Below are 15466 nucleotides of genomic sequence, written 5' to 3' on the forward strand. Positions count from 1 at the left end.
CAACATTAAAATCCAGTCTATTGAATCTACATGGCAGCACATTGTTAAAAACTATATTCTGTCAATCAAGGTGTGTGTTCAGATAGGATGTCTATCATTCTCTGTGGGCAGGACACCATAAACTACCAATCAGATCCTGAGTTTTGTGATCATTAATTCCTGATTAGCATCTACTCCTACATGAATGATTTAAAGATACTGTATTTCCGTTTGTCACCATAAGAGTGTGCTGACGTGTAAATTTGCTGTGTGCGTTCCCAACAGCTCGAGGCATAGTGATGTTTTTAGAACAGAATCTTGTACCATGCACAGTATATAATTTGAAATAATCTTTAATAGATACTTAGAAACAAATCTACAACAAGGAGTACAAATAAAAATGGAATCTGCAAGCAAGGAAAAGTAAGGTGTGGCACAGTGTGTCCGCGTCCAGCTGAGTGCTGAACGTGGATGTCTGCACATTAAAAAAATACTAGTCAACAGGTCTTTGATATGGCGTTTGACAATATGTTGGCAATCGGACCTTCACATTTGTGCAGCACTTTGTGGATTGTGTTTTCTGTCATTACGTTGCCTTAAATCTGAGGTTTGCTGATTCAGGCCCAACGATGTTCACCTACTTAATCTGGCCTCCACCTCATAATAAAACACAAACACTACATCAATGGCTCTCAGCTATGTGACAGTGAGACCCGAGAGTAGCAGGTTTACATCACAACCAACCGTCCTGGTTTAATGGTTGCAAACCAGTGAAATCAGCCGACGAGACTGGTCAAATAATTAAACACTGCACTCCTGAGCCTTGACAGCATGTGGGCGAAAATTACTGAACTACAAAAAGTAGGAGTGACAGAAAAGATTAAAAAGACACTGATTGTATACAGAACAAAGTAAATCCTGTAGGTGCATGCTACAAATAATCACAGTGACATTTTTCTTCTTTTACAGTTTCTGCTGAGGAAGTTGACTTCCATCCATATCGCATGAGGACTGAGTTCAGTGAGATGTGGGAGCTGCTCTTCAGCCGCCTCAGTGCTTTCATCCACACTGCATTTCAGACTCACAATGGAGTGGTCAGCATCACTTTTTCATTTATTAGCTAATTAAAAAACACATTTTCTGAAAGCATTAGTTTTTTGAGGATGCACAAGTTGACATGTGAATGTTCTGCCACCTTGTGGTCAGATACTGAAAGAGCACTTTTGCACCAAGTCAAATTTCCATTACACACTCGTCTCAGCACGATAACGTTTCATTTAAAATTTCTGAATCAAAAAGCCTGGAGGTCGCTGCAGAGGTACTGACTACATATGCCACATCAAACTGGAGGAGGTACACCAATATGGTGACTGTCATTGCATCGCCTGGATAAGCATGTGCATAGTGCTCAGTGATTCCTGATTTTTATAAAGTTAAAGAATACAATTGCAAAGAGTCATAAAAACAGGATAAGAAACTGACAGAGAAGCAAACTTGTTGAGGTTTGAACTATCCTGTCAAACGGGTTCAACCCAAGAAGGATCCCAGAGAAACATTAGAAAGAGACGAGGGTGTGCTGTGCGCGCGTGTGTGTCTGTGTTTTTGTGTGTGTGTGTAATGCAACTGTAAGCGCCATCATTGGTAGAGCAGGTAGTTCTTGAGAGAAGCTGGCAGGGGCAGTCTATGGATTTCACTCAGACGGTCTCTTCCTAATGCCACCCTCACCGAACGCCTACAAAGGTCCATGAGAGAGAGGGGTTCAGCTGAAAGGGAGACAAGAGGGGGAGAGGTGTCAGGAAGAGCATGTTTATGCGTTTGCAGCGGTAGAATGAAGAGTGTACATGCTACTGGCCTAAACACACATCTGGAGGGGCTGTTTGTAATGTACGACATGTATGCATTATGGACATGTAACATTACAAAAGGGCTGGGCGATATGCCTTCAAATCAATAATACGATTATTTCAAACTTTTACCTTGGTTATGATTATTGAAACATCGCTCTGTCAGTCAACAAGCGACTCTGTTTTTACAAAAACCTGCTGAAACCATAATTAGGTTCCTGAATAAACAATTGAATACCCTGCACTGCCTCATAATTAGCTGGAATAACTTCTGTCTCCTAGTTTTTTAATAAAATTAATTTTACAAACCCTACATAACAAAAAAGGTAAAAGATTTTCACATACAAGTCTTGAAGGAATACGACCATTTTATGTCAACAATAAATATGGAAATATATCTGATCAAAGATGGGGCAAACAAGCTGAGCCACATAGAAACAATTAATTTGACTTAAACTGCAGGACCTAAATTACATTTCAATACGCATTTTGTCAGAGGTAAGGATTTTTATCTTGTAAAAGATCGGGGATTTCCATGCTGCACATCAAACCATAAGAGCAATGTCATAACAAACTGAATTCTATGCATATCACTGGTTCTTTTTTAGACATAACTAGGTCAAGGGATCTGAGCTGAACATAAAAATCTAATGAGCACAGAGCATTTGGGACATGAGGAAACAACATGTTTTGATAAGCACCTATGTTTCTCCATTGAAAGCTAATGACTCTTTTACACAATAATTTGGATAAGTCCAATTGGAATCCTTTTACATCTTTCTGGGGGGAAAACAAGCATGTTTTTCTGTGCATAAAGTACTATTGGTTTTTTTAAAGAGATAAATTCTCCACCCCATCTCATATTAAAATTGAGTACAGTACTCCTACTAGAGCCGGACACAGTGATATAATTTTAACGTGACAAGTTGTGACTCAGAGATAGTTAAATATTAATTTATATTATCTAGGTGACATAACAGTACAAATGAGTCATTTTATCCCATGTATAGCGTTACGGATACAAATAAACACTGCTGCTCTACAGTAACCCAGCTGTGATATCCCTCTAGTGTGGCAAACCTTCAATGGTCACACCTTGGTTTATCGCATCAATAAACGTATTACTTAAGCAAAAGCTGTTCAAATGACGTCAAAACACTGTTGCTCATGAGAGAAACGAGTAAGTAAGAAAGATTTTAAAAAGGTTAAAGATTTGTACTTACGATCAAGACCATTTATGTACCGGATTCGTATTTCACAGTGTCCCCACACGGCGCTCACCACCGGGTACAGCTTCCTGCCCTTAAGTCCTCTGAATGCTACTCCTAGATAATGTCCATCCACTATGTAACCCAGAGTTCCCTCGTCCATGTCCAAGACTACTAAGAGGGAGTCGGGTATTATGAAGGTGTCGTCTGGCTCAAGGAAGGCTGGGTATGTTTTCCCCGGGTGGTTCTTGCCATCATGGTAGAGTTTACTCCTGCACAGGTCCCAGCCCCACGACTCAGCATTGCTTCCTACTAGCGCTGTGTAGCCTACTGAATGTAGCAGGGCGTCACTTGTAGCCACTCCGACCACGGCGTGCGTCCCACGCTGACGCATGGCCCAGCTTATCTCCCACACGTGCAAACCCCTTGTGTAGCCGATGTGGCCCCTGATGGCGTCTGTGCTCTGCGCCACAGGGTGCCGGTGGAACACCAGCTTGTTGTCGTCCTTGACGAAGATGTTGAGGGAACGGTCGTCGTTGTTCCACGAGTGCTGGACCTGTGCGTCCAGGCCGGCAGGCGGCATGTCCAGCAGCAGATCCAGGCGAGACGGCTTGGTGTGACTCAGGGCCTGGAGCTCCAGCTTCAGGGGACTGAACGCCGGATCTCGCATATCAATGGTTTTAATGCCACCAGGGACTTTTTGCCCCATGCTCGGGGTCGTTACAGCAGCTTCTTCCCCCCCCTCCTCGTACTCCCCCCCCCCTCCTCAAAGACTAATGGGGGGAGTATTCAGCCGCAGACCCCGCTCCTCCACTGTGCTCCTGCAACCACAGAAACAGGAAGTGCTCCTCTGCTACTAGATGCAGGGAGCAGTTGTCAGCCCAGGTGTTGTTTGAAGACTACCTAGAGAAATAAGGAGAAAAGGACAAACAAGTTTATTGATGACTAATCTAGATCCTAAAAAACATGGTACATTGTGAGTGTGTTCTTCTCACGTCATCGTGCCCTTAGAAGACAAAATGGTACATCTGCTCGATTAATATTATAAAGCATTTGTTGTAAATCTTACAGTTCGTGTTTGCATTTAACAGGAAATTCAAACAAACTTTTAACTCGATTCTCATGGTTACGGGTGGACAACTGATATCAGCTGTTGAGCTGTGTCAAAAGTGTCTTTGTTATCATGTGAAGCTTTGTGTGTGACAACATAAGGAAAGCAGTGTCCCATGACTTGCGAAATCTAAGATGTAAAGCTAAATACCGACTTACAATGATAACATTAAACAGGAAGCACGCATCTGCTGACCACATCCCTATTTCTCACGTCCTGAATAAATAAAGTAAAGATGTCGCTGGTGTATTATAAAAAGGGAGGAGCAATCAGAGTACATTAAGACTGTATGGTGCGGGTTTTCCTCCCTTCCACTTCATTTTAATGTTGAGTTAACCTAGACAGACAAGACCAACAAGTTCCTGCCACTGAACAATCAGAAATTGATTATGAAAGGATTATGCATGATGGATTGGAGCATTTACAGTGATTAGACTGGCCTAGTTAGGCTGTCAGATTGAAGCCCTACAGTTCAACATTTTATTTACTGACTTGTATTAGCTGCTGTGTACAAACAGTCGTTGTAACCTCACAGCTAAATAGGGTTTGGTGACGATGAGATGATGGAAAGCTGTCAACTGTGGCAAATTGTCATTCATGCCATGGTACCTATCAATTACACAAGTCTGGTTATATGAGTCACTTGATGGCAGTGTTGCAAATCAACAGTGCTTTGTGCTAAAAATACTTTTTGGGTTTCCCTTCACAAATTTGGATGTTATTCTAGAATTTGCTTGACCTTTTCAGCACCTAACTTTCTTGATAATGCAGTATAATGTTTTAAAATAAAAGTAGCATTTGAAAAGTGATTTCTACGGTTGAAGCTTCGGAGCATTCAGGCATGCTATTTTGGGGCATTAAGCCTTTGTTTATGGATGAAATAAGATTAAAATGTATTTGTTTTTCTTCTGTCCCATCAAAAGTTTTTCAAATCAATCCTCCACAAAATATAGTACATCAAACCATTGCAACATTAAATTGCATGTACCTCGACAGGATAATTTCCTCATATTCCCCGTACTGTGACTTTAACAATTAAAGATCACTGCAAACACATCATATACTAGTTGAAGTGCACTTGCAGTAAGTAAAAACTTGCAGTAAGTAAAAACAGATGTACAACGAGGACACATTTTTAAATAAACTTCAGTGTTTGATTAATTTGATGGATAAGAATTTCACAGATTCACTTTAAGACACCATATAATAAAATAAAATCATTTAAATCAGTATTTGAACAATGTTGAACTGTGTGGTGTAACAACTGTAGAGCTACAAATATCCATAAGAATGTCATTGATAAAAGGAAATTCCTTTTCTGAGGAATCTTAATGTACCTGATCCATAGAACATTATTATATCTTGATCAAGATGTTCAGCTTATGAAAAAAACACTCAGATCTATTATGCGCTTCTTTTGCTATGTGACCCACTTAGGATTATGCCAAACAAACAACATGAAAACATCGAAATCTTTATTTGATTAGCTGTTCTCAATTTTGCGCATTACTTCACTGTATTTCTTGACAAATAAGTTGCATCAATATAAAAATCTGTGGTGCCATGTTGTTGCCAATTTTACCACTTATAAACAGCGATTATAAAAAGAGTTTGACGTCCTGACAGAGAGGACAACTTCTGTGGCTCTAAAAAAGGCTTTGGTGCCTCAGAATCTCCAACAAAAAACAAGTGCTAAAATTTCAGGTGAAAAATATGATGGTGGAGGATACAAACAAACTGTACCACATTCAGTTTTATAGCATTGTTATTAATAGGTTTCAGTAAAAAGGTTTATGGAAAGCAGTATCATACAACAAAAAGGTATATCCCTGATCCTCAATGGACTGAAATGTTACTCAGCTATTCTCAAAGTGAAATATTCCCACAAACTCCAAAAATAGAAAAAAAACGAGTGGAAAAACTCCAGACATTCCCTTTTATTTGGTCGTCTAGTCAGAGAGCAACCGGAAAAGCAGTAATAAAATGTCTGGCTTAAAAAGAAAATAAAGACATTCTGTTGTGTTTTGGGACACAGATTTTTTTGAAGCGGAAACAGTTCCAAGAATGCAGAAACTTGATATTGAAAGCCTAATGACAACCTGCTGTTTTTTACTTCCCCAACTCAATGACATTAGACCATAGTTGTGCAGTTTAAACAATAAAAAGGCAAATATATTCCTGTGGGACTACAAGCACTATATTTTATATTTAAATTCCCATTTGGCCTGCAACCCTAACCTCCACATTAAGGATCAATATACCAAAGACAAGATGGGACTTTTTGTGGGTGCAGGTGAGACCTCTGCTCCTCTTTGGTCTTCATAGTTCAGCCTGTGCTGCAGTGAGGCTGTGGAGGGCATTGTGTAATGTGGAAAACTCTGCTTCTGGGAAGGCCACTCTAATTGAATTGTAGACAAGAGTTCATTGAGAAGTGCTTTGGCTCTTCTTCTAATGCAAGTAAACAACCATTTAAATGGGTCATGTCTCTCCAGTGATTTGAAAACAGGAGGGAAGAAAAAGCAAGAGGCGGCAGGCCAGCATCTGAATGTAAACATCTCTCTTTCAATGCCTGTCCAGCATTCAGGGAGAGTGAAACATGTTAATTTGCACACTCTTAGAACCAGTTTACCATTCCCTCTCCCTGTGGCAAAGTTCCACCTTATAAACATACACAACATGCCCAAGTTAATCAAAACTTAAAGAGCAAAAACATTTCACGTCAAATCGAGCAAAGCTTCCCTACTCACCACCTTCAATTTACTTTTTACTTCTTGTAAATAATGTGAAAATGTTGTTGTTGGCTGTATCTTGGTTTAGATTATTATAGGAGATATGAGACGCTTAAAACAAAAGTGGGATGTTCTCAATAAACTTTCCTAAAAACTTGCTATGTTTCACAAGTCATTAACTTTAAACCATTTATGCTAAATAATTAAACATTTCATGGATTCTCTACACAATTAGATGTCAAACTTCTAAAATGGTGGACACATCTTGAGCAAAGTGCTTCCTTGGTTAAAGTCCGACCCCACCAGGCGTTCCTTTAAAGCATCATTAAAAAGGTCCTTCCACCATCCAATCCCCACAGGAGTTCCTCCAGGGCTAGGTGCTGGGGCCCTTTCGGTTTCAATAAACACCGGCTTGGGTCAAGTTACCTGCTCACATGGTTTTGCATATTACTGCCACACAGATCACATCCAAATATTCCTGACATTGGCTCCAAATGGCCCCATCTGTCCATAGACAAATCTTAGCTCATCTCTCAGACACATCCACATGAATGAGGGAATGTCACCTTCAACTAAATCCTTAAGACTGAACCCTTGGTAGTCTTGGCCAACTGATCTCTCATTCATTATAATGACGTCAAAACTTCCTCTTCATCGCTCTTATATTGAGAGAATGTGGCAGTCAGGACTAGGTACCCGGGTCTGATTATGTTGCCTCTACCAGTGCTGCTAATTTGCACTTTACAGTCCTTAAATGACTCTTGTTACTGGTCATGGCTTCAACTACTGCATTACCTGCCTAGCAGCCCTTCTTCTTGCAGAATGAAACTCTTATGTCACTCTGTTGCTCATCCACCTCCCCTGGCAATCCATGGCCCCCAAATGCAAGTCAGTAGTGTTGCAACCAGACCAACCTGTGGGTCTGCACCTGTTTACTTGAACTAAGTGTTTTGGGCTTAGGCTCCTTCTCAGCCTTTCAACTCCTCCCGAGAACATCGTCTGGCATTCCTTTCTCTACACACAAGGCGATCTCAGTCCAGGCTGTTCTTTGTTTCCACCATGGTGGAGCAAGCTACCAAATGCTAGCAGAGGAAGGGTGTCCCTCTCCATCTTCAGGAGCCTCTAGAAATCCTCTCACTAATAAACGACAACAAGGAACAGGTGAAAACCAGTTCAGAGAGTGACCAGCTGATAAACAGAATAAAGTAAAGGATAAATACAGAGACAGGGAAGAGAAGCATGTGGCTTCAAAACAGCATGTGTAAGTGATAAGTAAACAAAGGCCATGGCAACCAAAGAAGAAAACAAAGACCCAAACTCATGAAAGCCATGTTTGGTGCCAAATTTTAAAGTTTAGAGTATTAAATACATAATTTGTAAGTTTGCCAATTCTCACATGAACATCTCTCTGGTATTAGTATTCAATGGGTTTAAAAGCACAAAGAAATTTGAAATGTGTAACTGTTAGCCAACCTTTTTTTTAATATATAAAATGAAATCCTAACAGTACAGAACAATCACTACATATGTCAAGCAAATAAGAATAGTTCAAAATTAATTGAACTTTGCAATTTTTTTCAACAGTTGTTTTTTACTAAAGCAACAGAAGTTTTAAAAAGTCTCCATTATCTTAGAAATTCACAAAAATGTAACATCAAAAAACTGCACACAAGTTGTTGGGTACAGTGATATTATTAACATGAAGTAAGAGGCAAATTCAATATGATCAGTTTGGACTTTTTCCAAATTATATCACAATAAAAATGTCTTCTCACATTTACCTTGGACATCAAAACCAACATATCCATTAGTTGAATAGGAAGTGGCTTGTTGAAGAATATAAACTGAGCTGGGTTCCTGGAATAGGCTGTTTGGAGGACCTGGGCCCCTGGGTTGGTTTGGAGCTGATTAAAATGCAAGAGGAAGGACTCACTGAATTGGCCGGGCCAAGGAAACACTTGGACTCTATTGTGAGGCCCAATTAGGACCAGCTCCACCTGAACCTAAATCGTAGCATTTGTGTTGGCCTGTCGAGTGCAGAAAGCTCAAGATTTACCAAAAACAAAGTCATGTGCTGTATGGATATAATGAGTGAATGAGTCATGTATTCAAAGGTTGGTGATGATAATACTGTTTATCACTTCTCTACAACTTTTGATGATGTTCAAGCTGAAAAAGGTTTTAGCTTTGAAGAAAATGTAGAACTTTTTGTTTATGATTTAGATGACTTGGTCTTTTGTGCAACCTTGTTCCGGTTTATTAGGCACTTTGCTAAAACTAATGCAGTCTCATGAAATAGACATATCAAGTTCAGGTTGTTGTTTTGTTGTGTGGTTTGGGACGCTGTCGAACTGAAATGTGACAGACTGGGTGTGAATCTACTAGGTGTGTGTGTGGGGGGGGGGGGGGAACAATACAGGAATATAGAGTCAAACTTATTATCACTATGCTAGCGCTAAATTGAAATATGTAGTTTGTTAGAACTTTTGCCTGTGGCTGTTTTGCACTGGAACGATGACGCATGTTGACACTGACAAGTTACAGTGTGTTTGTTTAAGACTAAAGTTTGTGTCAATCTGTGAAACTGACACCAAGTTGCAGTGAATAAATACACAAGTCCTGCACTTTGCCTTAGAAAGAAATCATGATGTATCATTATATGATTGCATCGTCATATGTCCGACTATCTCAGAATTGCTGTATCATTATAGTGTTGTTATTGTGGACCATGCACCGCTGATCGTATCGAATAGGGAGTGACCCTGCCTTCTGTTCCTTGGATCTAGTATTTGTTTGACCCTCAGTGACATGAATTGGGTGGATCCCATATTAATACCTCTCAGGTCACCTCTCTCTTTTTTTTTTAAATCAGTTGGGACAGACTCATATCCAAAGAAAGCCATTCACTTCAGCCACTAGAAAGCTCATGATGTTGAATCAACAGTTTAAAAAGTCTAAATAAACTTATTTTTTATCCATTCATGATAATGTTCAGGTTCTTTTTAAAGAGTGAGTGGTGAAGTGAACCTGACAAAGTGGCACCTCAGTGTGTGGAGGCCTTTCTGTGGAGTTAACCCATGATAGCTTGTCATGCTAGCTAAGGCAGAAGCAGCCTAATCTTCCAATAAGCTCTGGAGGACCAGGCTCGAGGAAGCTCCACGCCAGACCCACAATCCGGAACTCAGCTCTTGTGTGTTTGTGTGGGGGGGGGGACGTTCTCTTTAGATTAGAACCATGTCTGTGTTCACCTGGAGGAAGCTCGTCTGCTACACGAGCTCGGAACGTACCTGTTAGCATCAGCAGCAGCAGAGGAGCGAGGCTGGAGCTAGCCACAGGGCGAAGACGAAGCTCCTCCGTGGGTCCACTCGCTACAGCGGACCGTGTGTGGAGTGGCCGCTCGGTCACAGGTGCTGTGTTCGGTGTGGAACATATAAATGTGTCGTGAGGAGGAAACCGAAACAAGCTCCTCTGTGGAGAGCACCAGACACCAGGAAGAGAGGAGGAGGAGGAACAGAGGAGGGACAGACCTTAATGGAGGCAGAGGAACAGAGGAGGAGAAGGCACCGGCTCCGGCTTCACACTCTGCACTCACTCCATCGTGGCTCCCTGCTTCCTGGTCGCTGGAGCCATCCCAGGCTGGACATGGATTGTGTGAAGTGATGATGATGGCTGCCTCTCTAACGTCCCTCACGTCACGTGGTAAAATGCTCCCAGCTGCTCGGCGAGATTAGGACCTCCCCCGCCCCCCCCGCCCCCCCCCCTCTCCGCCTGTCAGCGATGACTGTGAAGCTGGTCTCACGTTGGGAGTGTGCAGTTGATGCGGTTGTTCTGGGCTCAAACCAAACTGCACTGATTTATTCAAAACCGTACAGGAGTTTATACTCTGGCCCTGAAGTGCAAATCACAACCACACAACAAATAAATCCACTTGCTGTTGTGTTATTTGATTTGTTGTTGTTTTTATTTGTCCCTGTTCTATCTGCCGTAGTCTTTTTGTTTTGTTGAGCTTATATCATAGGTTTATACTCTGGCCCTGAAGTGCAAATCACAATCACACAACAAATAAATCCACTTGCTGTTGTGTTATTTCCTGTGCAAAAATTTTTTTGTTTTGTTTTGTTGTTGTGGCTTCTGTTTAGTTGTTGTGTTTTTTGATTTGTTGTTGTGGCTTTTGATTTGTTTTTGGTGAACCGCTGTTGTGTGAATTTTAATCGTTGTGTTAAATTTGATGATTGATTGATTTAGTGAATTGCCGTTTGTTTTTGCTATTTGTTGTGTGATTTGCATTGCAGTGCCACCATATAATCCACCACTCCAAGTTACCTCAGTTATCCATTATCAACAAAGAGAAAAAAGACTGTCCATTAATCATTAAGGTCATTATATATTTAAGAATACCAAATAAATTACTTTACTGAAATACTATTTTGTCACAATTCTCTGAATATCTTTAGCTTTTTGGACTGTTAGTCCTTTTGAAGACATTACTTGGGACGCCAAAAAATACATAACAATAACAAGACATAATCAAAGCATTAAGTAATAATGATAATAATCGTTAGTTGTTTCCCTATAATAAACACAACATAAATTTAGCTTTGACTTTGTATTTTGTAATTTTGGTTTATGTCACATTGGTTTAAGTCACATTCACAGACATTCTTTGCAAAAGGCCCAACACTATATACTATTCTATGCTATAATATACTATATGTTGATACCCATGATTTAAATTATATTTATTTTGAACTATTTATTTTTTAAGGGATTTAATCATCCTAAAAACCCTTTTGACAAATGGGTGGTTTTAACAACAACTACGATGGACTTAATGGTCTATGTTTAAAAGTAAATTATACTAATTTTAGCTGAAGTTAAATAAACGTCCCATGCTGCAAATGCTCTCCAATATGAAGCTAACTTCAGTCCATCACCATGACTGGATCTTTAAATGTGTAACATCATCTGCAGACACTGCACTAAACACTACACTGGGCTCACATGCTGTACAAGCCAGGTAGGACAACACAAAATCCCAGTTCAGTCACACCTTTGTTAGTTCTACACTAAAGTGACAAACTGATTAGCTGTCGCCTATAAGAAGCTGTTCTGGGTCTATACCTTGTCTGTTAGTCTATGGTGGGTTTACATTCATCACGAGTGCTCGGTATCGATTCCACAGCCGTTCCAATACAGAGGATATTTGTGTGTTGCTGCATACTAATATCCCCCTGGCCTGTTTTCTCCGAAAGCATTATGGAATTATGGTCTGCCCTAATGGTACACATGTGATGTGTGATGGTGAGAGGAGCCATAATTGATCATTCACACTCTATTCTGTCACGTACACAAACAACTATCCCAAAGGCAGGAAGTAGAAGGAGTGTGGCATCATCGACAGCACCAGAGAACCACGATTACTCACACACGGAAACAATGGTGCACACTGTTGCTCAACTTGACCTTCAGGCCATGTAGTCCTGCACTGACAAGGTCTACACACAGAAGTCGAGGGAAGATGTTCGACCTCAGAATCATAGTCCACTGGCTGTCATGGGGAAAGTCAAGTAGGGTGACTGAGGATTTGAACAGACAGGGAAAACACGCCCTGCTCATGACCTTCATGTGTCACACAGCTGATCCAGTTACTTCAGATCTCTCCAAAAAACATGTTAAGTAACAGGAGCTCCAGTGCAACAGTAAGGTCCATTCATCCACACAACGGAAACAAGCCCAGTCTTGTTTTTGTCATTGCAGTGATTCTAAGCACCCTCTTTGCTTCATTTTCACTGTACCAGACTGTGAACGCTTACTCAGAAATTCATCCAGATCTGTGTCAAGCCTTGTGTGAATCAGAGCAAACACATGCACCACACTTCACCTGGGTGTTCGAGAAAACTAGCGTGCTGTCGCCATCTAGTGGTTCTCCTGGAATAGGACCATCCTACTGTGAGGTTAAGACTCGCACTCAGTCTGAATATAATTAAATCAATTCATTAGAATAACATTTAATTCCTTACAGAATCACACGATATACAAGCTGCACATGGACATGGGGCCACTTTGTACTGAACGCTGTAAAGATGAGTGTTTGAATGTTCAGTGAACGTCCTCTTCTTCTTCATTCCCTCTTCATCACATACAGGCATATTTTTGCATTTAGCCTCTTGATTTCTCTGTGACAAGGACTTGAATTAATGTGACTTTTAAAATGACCTTAATTGTCCAATGTGTGAGGCATCTGAAGGGAAGTGTGGCTCGTTTTACATGCTTGCTGGGGGGATCATAGCTTTGGCGACTTGAATTACCTTCCCCTCAGCTCATCTCCCACTGAAAATCCCATCTTCCCATGCAGGGATGGTGCAAAGTGCTGAGCTTGGTGATATCTCAGGGCCCCTTCCACGGTGGAGGAGGGGAGTGCAGACATGCTTACTGCCTCCCTTTCAGAAACCCTCATTTCAGCAGGATCGATAGTGCGTCCCACTCCACGGCTGGCAGAGTGCGCAGCCTCTATAATGGGAGTAGTGGGTGGTGGTGGTGGGTATGTGCGGACAGCTGCACCAAGGCAAATCCGAGCAGCACCCGCAGCCAAGGTGAATGATCGCATGCTGCGTCAGACACTCGGCTCCTCACTGGCTCTGAGATGCAGTTTCTGAGCCGGGCCAGTGGGCGGATGCTGTGTCCTCAAGTGCTGGATGCAGGCTGCACAGAGCCGGTGAACTAGTTCAGCAGGCAGGTACTTCATGTTCTCAGTTCCTTTTCTCTCTGAACTCACTCACAAACGGGCCGTGAGACGAGGGAAGATCTGCAGCTGAAGCACAAAACCCCCCCTGATGCTCATTTTTTTTAAATCGTCCTGCACCTCTTTGACAGTATTGGAGGTTGAACACTCAAATAGATTCCTGCTGTAGGTGAGGAGACATCTCATGTTTCAGATGGCTTGCAATATTAGACCTGCAGCGTCCGGCTGCGTACAGCAGAAGTCCTTAGACAGCAATAAAAATCATCTTTGGAAATTCATTCACTGTGCGAATGCTGACCAACTACCTAGTTATTTTTTGATAACCTGGTGCTTGCGTATTGTTCAAGAAACCCAGTGAGAAAATGTTTAACACCGTTATTTTCAATTCACCATCAGAACCCCTGTTAGTAACATGTAATGCTTTAACCAGGGTAGCCTTGTGATTATTTTCACAGTCACTTAATCATGGTTAAACTGTTTTCTCATTTAATCAATTGTTTTAAAAAAAATTGTAAAATGACATAAGATTATAAATCAAGCCTGTCACAGTTGCCCAAGGTTAAAGGTGTAAAACGTCTTCTACCGTTTAATCTAATTATTCCAATTCAAAATGATACAAAACCGATAAAACCAGTGAATCCTCATATTTTATATCATGTCTTTGGCTTTTGTACGACAAATGTAACATACGATGCTGATTATCAAAATCATTTATGCCTCTTTTTTCCCCGTAAAACAGACTAATCAGCTAAACGCTCTATGTGCAAGTGATTTGATTTGCAGTTCAGACAAAGGTAAAGATAATTTACATTATTTCAAAAGTAAATGCTGAAACATGAATCATTGCCTTAATTAACATTAAATGATGAAAAAAATGTTTATTTGAGCGGCTTGGTTTAAATGAAAGCTGAAGATCAACATTGCTTTTATTTAGCAAGAAATGTACACACTCGCTCACTCACCTCTTTGTGTGTGCCTGCGTCAGCAGGCATGTGCTTAGCGTGTGCTGTGCTCGTGTGACATTGAGAAGAGCGTGTGTGTGCTGGTTCACAGTCAGGAGAGGATCTGCACCACTGCGGGACAGAGGGATGTGGATGGGACAGGATGTGTGCTGCAGTGTACAAGCATCCCCTCTGCTCAGATTGCTGAACATTAGTCAAGTCGCCTGCAGACTTGAATGGTGCATTGCTGCTAAACCACAGTGAGGCATTCGGCACGCGGCACGGCTCACCTCCAGGGAAGGGTCCCAGGTGGGTGAGGTCCTCCTCGGATGATCCAAAGATTAGAAGGTCTTTTCCTGGAGAAAAGCTGCTCAGCGCACACCAGAGGATCACAGTGAAGACACGTTTATATCGTTCTTACAGGGATTTGTATACCTTTGTCTTTAGCGTAAACAAAAACGAGCTGTGTGTGTGTTGTATTCATCATATCCACCATAAAACCACAGAATATGTCAAGGTGAGTTTCTGCTACTTGCAGTTTGCTGTCAGAAATCGACCAACGTGTCCGAGGTGCAGCATCATTTCAGTACAGGACAATAGAAATTATGAATTATTGACTTTATGGTCATAAACTGGGTTTCCTCTTCCCCCTCAAAACAAGCTGCACTGAGATGGCCTGGTTATGCTGGCGGATGGAGCAGCAGACGGGCAGAGGCACAGACCTCATCCTGAGGGTCACAGCCAGAAACAGAGTCAGGAGGTGACCGGCACGTCTGTGCTGGTAGGATATGGGCCATTCTCAAGGCACAGAGCATCCAGGAAACAAGCCGGTCCTTCTGAGCCATCGCAGTTGTTTGTTAATTTGCGGACAAAGTCTCTCACATGGTTTTTGCCTCTACCAGACATGTGTGG

General features: G+C 41.5%; 1 protein-coding gene across 2 annotated transcripts; it reads right to left on the reverse strand.

The window, feature by feature from the left end:
• Positions 1 to 314: 314 nt before the first annotated feature.
• spsb1 (splA/ryanodine receptor domain and SOCS box containing 1) lies at positions 315 to 10553 on the reverse strand. 2 transcript variants are annotated; one of them, XM_061074332.1, is made up of 4 exons: positions 10399 to 10553; positions 10159 to 10281; positions 3047 to 3934; positions 315 to 1742 (listed from the first exon to the last, which is right to left on the reverse strand). In XM_061074332.1, the coding sequence occupies exons 3-4, from the start codon at positions 3738 to 3740 to the stop codon at positions 1615 to 1617; spliced, it is 822 nt and encodes a 273-aa protein (XP_060930315.1). In that variant the 5' UTR covers positions 3741 to 3934; positions 10159 to 10281; positions 10399 to 10553; the 3' UTR covers positions 315 to 1614. The 2 variants fall into 2 exon arrangements, with proteins under 2 accessions (XP_060930315.1, XP_060930316.1); XM_061074333.1 differs by lacking the exon at positions 10159 to 10281.
• Positions 10554 to 15466: the final 4913 nt, after the last annotated feature.

Source organism: Limanda limanda, chromosome 7 (genome assembly GCF_963576545.1).
Source record: "Limanda limanda chromosome 7, fLimLim1.1, whole genome shotgun sequence".
Lineage (NCBI taxonomy): Eukaryota > Metazoa > Chordata > Actinopteri > Pleuronectiformes > Pleuronectidae > Limanda > Limanda limanda.

Coding starts and splice junctions, on each gene's coding strand:
- spsb1 (XM_061074333.1), bottom strand. CDS start 3,740: ATGGGGCAAAAAGTCCCTGGTGGCATTAAAACCATTGATATGCGAGAT. Junction 1,743..3,046: donor GTACATAAATGGTCTTGATC/GTAAGTACAAAT, acceptor TCTCCCTTTCAG/CTGAACCCCTCTCTCTCATG.